General features: G+C 39.3%; 1 protein-coding gene across 5 annotated transcripts in view; it reads right to left on the bottom strand.

Annotated features, from left to right (window-relative positions):
- Smyd4-3 (SET and MYND domain containing, class 4, member 3) overlaps positions 1 to 10,000 on the bottom strand; it is a 143,906-nt gene that overhangs the window by 17,247 nt on the left and 116,659 nt on the right. For 3 of the 5 annotated variants that reach the window (XM_070118727.1, XM_070118729.1, XM_027352823.2), the window contains 3 exons: positions 4,587 to 4,918; positions 2,459 to 2,595; positions 126 to 327 (listed from right to left, as the gene is read on the bottom strand). In XM_070118727.1, coding sequence (XP_069974828.1) covers positions 126 to 327; positions 2,459 to 2,595; positions 4,587 to 4,918 — 671 coding nt within the window. The remainder of the gene's footprint in view (positions 1 to 125; positions 328 to 2,458; positions 2,596 to 4,586; positions 4,919 to 10,000) is intronic. The other 2 variants (XM_070118728.1, XM_070118730.1) reach the window with 1 other exon arrangement.

The raw sequence follows: 10,000 nt of genomic DNA, 5'->3' as shown, positions 1-10,000 counted from the left end.
AGAGAGAGAGAGAGAAAGAAAAAAAGAAAAATACACATAAAAGTAAATTAATAAAAAAATGAATGACAAAATAAAAAATCAACACATATAAGAGCCAAAAAACACAAAAACAAAAAAAGACTCACCATGATTCACCAAGTTTTTCGAACCCTCGAACATCTTCAGCCATTTTTGCACATCGCCCTGCAGGTCGATTCTCTTCTCCCGCTCGACCTTGGCCCAGTCTAACCACTTGAGGGCCTGTCGATAGGCCTCCCGAGCATCCACGTACTGCCGCATGTTGACGAGCAGTCGACCCTTCCGCTTGTACAATTTGTGCTTGAGTTCCTGGGGGCAGATGGATGAGGGATGAGGGGGTTGGGGGTGCCTCGGGGGGGGGGGGGGTGAGAGTCGGTGGCGCGGTGTTGTTGTTGTTGTTGTTGTTATTATTATTATTATTATTATTATTATTATTATTATTATTATTATTATTATTATTATCATTATTATTATTATTATCATTATCATCATCATTCGTATTCCTATTCTTATCAATACTATTATTATATATTTTATCATTATTATCATAATAATAATAATTATTATTATTATCACAATCACTATTACTACTGCTAATACTAATACTGTTGCTGCTGCTGTTGTTACTATCGCTACTATTATTGCCATTACTAATATTGTTATCATTTGTATTACTATTACTATTACTACTACAACTACTAGAAGTAGTAGTAGTGTTACCATTGTTAACATTATTGTGAATATCACTACAATCATTATTTTCTTTCGCATTATTATCATAATTAGTATCATTATCATTTCATTATCATAATCATTATCATTATTATCTTTATTATTATTATTATTTATATTATGATTATTATCACCACCATTCTCCTCCTCTTTCTCTTTCTCCTCCTCCTCCTCCTCATCTATCTTTCTCGTTTCCAAAAACTGTAAAAGCAAAACACTCAGAACTCAAATCTCTAAAACAAACAACATATATTAACATATCTAAGACTTGACGAAGAAAAAAATCAAGATATATATTTTTTCTTCTCCCATGCCCTCCTTTACCCCTCCCCCCCTCTCCCCTCCTTCTATGAAATCTTCTTGATCCTTCAATATTGAGATAAGGTGCAATAGGGGAAATATTGCATTGGATCCTGAATAACCATAAATTTTGCACTTTAATGAATCCAAACCTATAGCAGAAGAATGCAACAGCTATATTGGAGAAGATAAAATCTATATCATTTTATCATTATTATCGTTATTATTATCATTCTATTATGATTATGGTTAATATCATTGTCTTCCTCCTCCTCATCATCATCATCATCTATATTTATTAAAGAATTCAAACCCGTTGTAATAGCTGAAGAATGCAACAGCTCTATTGGAGAAGATAAAATTTATATCAAAAGAATGGTAACAAAAATGTACCAAAGACAAAAAAATAAAAAAATAAAAAAATAAAAATAAAAAAAAAAAAAAGATAATAATAATAATAATAATAATAATAATAATAATAATAAGAAGAAGAATAAAAGAAAATTTCGATATCACAAGAATGCAACAATGACACTAAGAACATGAAAAAAGATTAACGACCCTCCCTCCTCAAAAAAAAAAAAAAAAAAGAAAAGAAAAAAAGAAAAAAAAAAGAAGATAGAAAAGAAAATTGATGCGAATTCTCAAAACATCAATCTTTCATCAAATGCAAAATTCACGAGACAAGAGGACTTTTTAGCCTCCATTTCGCCCGCGACTCCAACCACAGCTGTTGGTGAGCAATTCTACGTGAATCCCGATGGAAAACCTTACTGACAAGACCACCCTTTGAGATGGAGGCTTCAGGCTCTCCTACTCCTCCTCCTCATACAGCTCCTCTTCCTCCTCCTCCTCTTCTTCTTCCTCCACCTACAGCTCCTTTTCCTCCTCCTCATACAGCTCTTCTTCCTTCTCATCTTCTTCCACCTACAGCTCCTCTTCCTCCTCATACAGCTCCTCTTCCCCCTCCTCCTATTCTTCCTTCACATCTTCTTCCTCCACCTACACCTCCTCCTCATACAGCTCTTCTTCCTCTTCCTCCTCCTCCTACTCTTCCTTCTCATCTTCTTCCTCTACCTATAGCTCCTCCTCCTCCTCCTCTTCCTCCTCCTCCTCCTACAGCTCCTCTTCCTCCTCCTCCTACTCTTCCTTCACATCTTCCACCTACAACTCCTCTTCCTTCTCATCTTCCTCCACCTACAGCTCTTCTTCCTCCTCCTCCTACTCTTCCTTCACATCTTCCTCTACCTATAGCTCCTCTTCTTCCTTCACATCTTCTTCCTCCACCTACACCTCCTCCTCCTCTTCCTTCTAATCTTCATCCACCTACATTTCCTCCTCCTCTTCCTTCTTATCTTCCTCCACCCCCTCCTCCTTCTCCTCCTAACCCACACACCCTCCAACTCACCCTGGGATAATGGTGCTCCAGCGCTTCGTCAATGTCCTTGATACAGTAGTAGAACTCCTTCAGGTGGAAAAGCGCCGCTGACCGGTTGGCGAGGCAGATGGCATACAAGGTCATCTTTTTGGGGTCAGCGCATTCCTCTGTAAGGGAATGATCCAGGGGAGGGGTGTTAGTGGGTGCTCGTACGGCCCTAGGGGTGGCTACCGTGCTTCTGGGGGATGTCTGATGGTGTGTGAGTGTTGGGTTTCTATTATATGTTTTTTTTATTGTTTTTATTTGAGGTTTTATAGTTTTTTTTATGGGTAGGTGTGTGTGAGTTTATGTGTTTGTGTTTGTGTGTGTGTGTGTGTTTGTGTACTTGTGTGGGAGTTTATGTGCGTTTGTGTGCGTGTGTGTGTGTGTGTGTGTGTGTGTGTGTGTGTGTGTGTGTGTGTGTGTGTGTGTGTGTGTGTGTGTGTGTGTGTGTGTGTGTGCGTGCTTATGTGTCTGTGTGTGTTTATTTGCTTACTTGTGTGTGTGTGTGTGTGTGTGCAGACGTGTCTATGTATGACTTCAAAGCAGTGTCTGTACATTATCAAATTAGACTTCGCATTAATCGTTTAGTTAACCAGACAGAAGTATTTAACCATCGCATGTGAATATTAAGCCATATTTTTGAAAGCCATAATTGCCATGCTACTACAAGAGCCATCGATTCTACAAAGACAAAGAAGAAGAAAAAAAAAGAGAAAAAAATGGAAATATGGCATCTACACTGACTACAAAAGAAAAAGAATGAAAATTACTACTACTATAAAATTCTACGATAGTGATTGACTACAAGACAATAAGTGTAAAAGTAAAAATAAAAGTAGGAATAGAAGAAGGGATTTAAGAAGCACGAGTTTCTTAGTGAAAAAAGACTTACACACACACTTACATATGTATATATATATATATATATATATATATATATATATATATATATATATATATATGTATATATATACTCGTGATTATTTACATCCTTCTTGTTTTAGTCACTACAAGAATAGAAATTAGGTAAATTCAATAATGCCATGGATACGTGGTTGTATGTATGTATATACAAATAGATATGTATATGTATGTATACACACATACATATCTAAACATACAAACATATACGTACAAACACACATCACGCCAAAAAAAAAAATAAATAAATAAAAAAAAAAAAAGGAATAAGCACAGATCGAAGCTTGAACATGCCATAAGTAATGAACCGTTTCCAAGCCACCGGGAACACTAAGCCCCTGTGCTTCCCTCCCTCAGGGTCTGAGATCGGAGACACAGCTCGCCAGGGACACTTAACACACTGCCCAACGCTCATATAACAGGCAGTCTGTGTGTTAGGGGTTTAGAGGTGCACAAACGACCCAAAAAGAGGGAGTTGGTTAGAATTGGTTGTTAGAGGGAGAGTGTTTTATTATGATGGTTATTAATGTATTGTTATTATTTGAAAGGGGGGGGGGTTGTCCTTGTTGATTGAATGAATGCTTGTTGCATGCATGTGCGGTGAGTGTGTAACAATGCGTTTTCTTATCTTTTTTCTTCTCTATTCTTAGATTTTGTGGTTATGTTTGTGACTTTCCATCTCACTCTTTCTCTGTCTTTCTATTTATCTGTATTCCTCTTTTTATGTCTACCTGTCTGTTTATCTCTCTCTCTCTCTTACACACACACATACACACACATATATATGTATGTGTGTGTATGTCTTTATATATATTTGTATATAAACATCTATCTCATTCTATCTATCTATATATACATACATTCATATTTTATATATATATACATATATATGTATATATATACATATATATACATATAAACATATATATATAAATATAAATATATAAACACAACACACACATATAGATTTATATGTACATATATACAGTATACACTGAATAAAAACAGGTGACCTAAGAGCCACAGACACAAATTCGGACAAGTGTAGTGTGCGAATAACACCAGTTTCCTCTGTGCGACCTCGGGAGCGCAACGCGTTCGTCTAGGGACCGGATTCATGGGGTCGGATTCGCCACAACGACGAACGTTAGTTTGGGTGTGACAACATGGCGCACGGCCGGGAGGGTTACTCAACTGATTAACCTCCAATATTTACCCGTCGGCACAGGTGCATGTACCACCGCCTGGCTGTATAATTTAAGTGCCTCCATATTTTTCTTTCTCCCAAAGAGCTTGTTTCCAGCCTCCTTCTTTTCCATGGCCTCTTTCTCGGATTTGCCCTTGTAAAAAGTCTGGATGTCAATCTCGTGCGCGGCGGGAAGGTTGAAGATGAACCTGACTCGCTCGGCGTCCGTCTTGAGCTTCGAGAACTGGTTGAACTCGTCGTTGGAGACCGACTTCCGGATGACCCTGAAGTAGTCCTTGAAGAACCCGGGCATCTCGCTGTCCTGCAACATCCTGGTGGACCTGCGGGAGAGAGAGAGAGAGGAGGAGTTAGTCTGGGAGGAAAGGGGGGCGTGGTCGCTGGTCATAGCTCGTAGGGGGCGTGGTCAAAGATGCATCTTGGGGGTAGGTCAAGAGGGATGGGACAGAGAATATTTAGCTTTATTTGTAAAGCAGAGTATATAAGCATATATGATTATGTGTGTATGTTCACGTATATACGGATGGACGTATGGACGTGCGTGTACACGTAAACACACGTAAACACACACACACACACTCACAAATGCACACACACACACACACACAAATGCACACACACACACACACACACACACAAATGCACACACAAATGCACACACACACACACACACAAACACACACACACACACACACTCACAAATGCACATACACACTTACAAATGCACACGCACACAGTCACAAATGCACACACACATACATACACACACACACACACACACACACACACACACACACACACACACACACACACACACACACACACGCAAACACATACAATCAAACAGACACACTCTATTTCCGCACAGACATTAATATACTCGTTTCTTTCAATTAGTTGAGCTCTACGCCCTCATTCCATTGCTGGCATTGGAAGTCAGACAATTATCAGTAAAAAAAATAATATTGGCCCAAATATTTCAGGATAATAATAACGGCCAATCAGCTGATTCGCCGAACTATTGCCAACAGCTGTGTAATATATTTCCTGCGTACACATACACACACACACACACACATGTATAAATATATTCCCAAAGACACACACATGCATAAATAGAAACTCACTTACCTATACGTAGAAACATGCACTCACATGTACATACACACACACATACAGACAAACATACATTTCGCTATAATTTCGTTTTTCTGCAAAATTATATATGAAAATAATAACAATGTTACTTTTTCTATCCACTTTGCTCTCTCCAAACGGAAATGATAATCCTTATTACAGCAGTGATAAATAATCATAATAATAGCAATACTGATAATGATAATAACAATAATAATATCTGTAATAATAACAACAAAATAACAATGATTATGACAAATATATAAAACAAAAACAATAACAACTCGCACACACGCTTATACACACACACACACGTACACGCACGCACACACACACGCACACACACACACACACACACACACACACACACACACACACACACACACACACACACACACACACACACGCACACGCACACGCACACGCACACGCAAACACACATACACACATGAATAAAAGGACAAACAAATGTTTTCCCTTTAAAGTACCACGGTAGTCGAGCAAACAAACAAACAACCTCCTCCTACTGCCTCCTGCGTGACACTGACTGATTGGAAGCCCCACCAACGCGGGAGTCTGCAGTGCATCTCCTCGTATGCGACAAATAACTCATTTCACGCCTTTAGCAATCGCCCAAATTGTCTCGGAGAATTGGAAATATTTACGAAAGATGAGAAAGATGTATACGAGCGAGGGAATGTGTCTCTCAGCGTCATCTTAACAGAGAGTTTTGGTAACATTTGATTTTTTTTCCCTGGTGGCAGCGTGGTATCCCCTCCTCTCGTGGGATCTGGTAACACTGCGTTGTTTACATGGGGGAGTGGCCGGGGTTACTTGTATTTTCTTATTACCTTAATGGCGTAATGGTGCGTGAACGAAAATAAAAACGTAAAAAAGAATAAGATATTTCTCACTATCATATAGTTCGGTTGAAGGATTTGTTCTCTTTTTTTTTTATATCGTTTCGGTCTTTTTAATTTGGGGGAGGGGGAAGGGAGGGAGGGGGGAGGGTTATCGTTTAAAAAAGTCATTATTTCTTGCCCTTCATCATGTGCACTCAAGTCTAATTACAATTAGTTTTAATCGCTATCATTACACGAATTCATACCTGCTCTCTTCCCCTCCCTCCCAATCATTGTCACTGAAGGTAAAAAAAAAATACCAAAAAAGGTCGATATCCTTCGCTTGTTTTCTCGAAAATGCAAGCCGGATTTAACGAAGAACAAAATCGACTACACAACCCCCGTCAACACGCAGCGGAAACACCCCATTGAATATATAAGCCAAATATTCATCAGCGTTAATGTATTCTAGTCTCCTATTTCCTCATCGTCATATCTTGCTTTTAGACACAGCGCAACAGCCGTAAATATTCGTGGGTCTTGAACACACACAGCCAGCCCCACAGAGACAATGGCGTTCGAGTGCCGTTGCCAAAATACGAAAATATAAGTATAAATCCGGATTAAGAGATTTTCTTTCTCGAAATTGGTTTAATAAGCAATTGGTTTAATAAGTAAAAACAAAAGAAAATAATACACGTAACTGATATAGACAGCAAATATTTTATCAGACCACAGGTGATAATTAATGGAAAGGGGGTCGCCAAACTTTGAGAGAGAGAGAGAGAGAAAGAAGAAGAAGAAGGAAAGAGAGGGAGAGAGAGAGAGAGAAGATGGAGAAGGAAAGAGAGGGAGAGAGAGAGAAGAAGAAGAAGAAGAAGAAGGAAAGAGAGAGGGAGAGAGAGAGAGGTGAGAGAAGAAGAAGAAGAAGAAGAAGAGAGAGAGAGAGAGCACAAAAGTAGAAACATACAAAGAAAGGAGGAAGAAGAAATCAAGAAATACATTCATCTCCTTAAAAGATTTTGTCAAAGGTTTTCAAGTCGTGGTGGAATTTACACTCTTTTTGGAAGTGCAGGTAGCATGTATGTCTTTGTTTTTTAAATGTATGTCTTTGTTTTTTTCCGTTATGCGTATGAACGATTATTATTATTATTATTGTTATAATTATTATTATTATTATTATTGTTATTATTATTATTATTATTATTATTACTTTTTATCATTATCATTGTTGTTGTTAGCATTATTATTACTATTATTTTTTTTATTATTGCTAGCATTATTATTATTATTGCTAGCATTATTGTTATTACTATTATCATAAAATATATATTTTTAAATCGTTACAACCATCATCATCATCATCATCATCATCATCATCATCATCATCATCATCATCATCATCATCATCATCATCACCACCACCACCACCACCACCACCGCCACCACCACAATCACCACCACATTTATAACTAACCACCACACAATGCCAAACTACCCAACTGCCCATTCCCAAAGTGCAGAAATACCCTCTGACGAATTTCCTGGGCATGAAAAGGTACCCAGACCCTCTCTATGTTCCTTACCTCCCACGTGCTGTCAACTGGACGCCGTGACAGGCCTTCAGAGACAAGACAGAGATGGTATGACAAGGAAAATATGAGTTTGTACGCGCACCTTTTGCTGTGTTTGTGAATGGGTGACGAAGTCTGAGTGATGGGGGGGAGGGGGGGGTATTTTTGGGTTTAGAATACAGGTTCTTGTTTTTGTTTTTAAGTTAGGTTTGGTTGTTTGTTTGTTTCTGTGACTTTGTCTCGCTTTCGGTTTTGCTCTCCCCCACTCTCTGTTATTCTGTCTCCCTGTCATTCTCTCTCTCTCTCTTTCTCTGTCTTCCTTTCTCTCTCTTTCTCTCTTTCTCTTTCTCTTTCTCTCTCTCTCTCTCCTCCCCCTCTCTCTCTCCTCCCCCTCTCTCCTCTCCTCCCCCTCTCTCTCTCTCTCCTCCCCTCTCTCTCTCCTCCCCCTCTCTCTCTCCTCCCCCCTCTCTCTCCTTGCCCCCTCTCCCCCCCCTTCTCTCTCCTCCCCCCCCCTCTCTCTCCTCCTCCCTTCCTTCTCTTTCCACCCCTTTCTTTCTCACTAACCCTCTCTCTCTTGCTTATACAAATCCATCATTTTCATTGTGATCAGGAATTTCGGAAGGAGTGCAATCTCATGAAAGGACGTCGGAGCGGAGTTGCATCGAATGTTCTGGAAAAGTGATCACAGGCTCGACTATCCTGTTTGTCTTGGAGGAGAGGGTCGTCGAGGAAGAAGAAAACAGATAAAGAAGGGAAGAGAAGGAGATGAGAGAGGGAGGGAGGGTGGGAGGGAGGGATGGAAGGAGGGTGGGAGGGAAGGAGGGAGAGAGGGAGAGAGAGAGAGAGAGAGAGAGAGAGAGAGAGAGAGAGAGAGAGAGAGAGAGAGAGAAAGAGAGAGAGAGAGAGAAAGGAAGAGATACAGATAGACAGAAAGACAGACAGACTAACAAAAACAAAAACGCAGGATTCGAAAAAACAAGGATAAAAAGAAGGGGAAATAATAAAAAAAGAGACGAGGACAGCGAGAGACTGAAAGAGCGTCCCTCACCTGAAGAAATAATATAGACTCGATAAGTATCCTCCCAGCTGTAGGGTCGGAGCCAGAGAAGAGGTATCGGGCGGGCGGGAAAGCCAAGCCAATAGGATTCAGTCCTAAGTCCTTCGCTAGAGGAATCTAATTCTTCGCATTGGATTCCGAACCAATGGGATTACGGCGAGTCGAGTCTATAAACAAAAACGCATCTAGAATCCCATTTAAAGAGGATTGAATTGTCTTATGGGATGAGAGGTTCATAATAGATTTTTTTTGTTATTGTTCTCTTCCTGGACTCGATAAACAAAAACGCATCTAGAATCCCATTTAAAGAGGATTGAATTGTCTTTTGGGATGAAAGGTTCATAACAATAGATTTTTTTTGTTATTGTTCTCTTCCTGGACTCTATAAACAAAAACGCATCTAGAATCCCATTTAAAGAGGATTGAATTGTCTTATGGGATGGGAGGGTCATAACAATAGATTCTTTTGTTATTGTTCTCTTCCTGGTTTGGAAGGAAGTATGAAAAAAAGAAAAAGTAAATAAAAAGAGAGATAATTGAGGACGAGGGAGGAGGCAAGGGTCGACGGCGTCCTTGTGAGCTTATTTCATGTATGTTTGGGGAGAAAGAGAAAGAGAGGAGAATGGAGATGGATGATGATTATAAACACACACAGACAAGTATACATAAATACACACGCACACACACACACACACACACACACACACACACACACACACACACACACACACACACACACACACACATATATATATATATATATATATATATATATATATATATATTTTTTTTTTT

The sequence above is a fragment of the Penaeus vannamei genome, chromosome 42 (assembly GCF_042767895.1).
Source record: "Penaeus vannamei isolate JL-2024 chromosome 42, ASM4276789v1, whole genome shotgun sequence".
In the NCBI taxonomy this organism is placed as follows: Eukaryota; Metazoa; Arthropoda; class Malacostraca; order Decapoda; family Penaeidae; genus Penaeus; species Penaeus vannamei.
The sequence above is the reverse complement of the archived record's forward strand: the minus strand, read 5'-3'. Positions and strand labels throughout refer to the sequence as shown.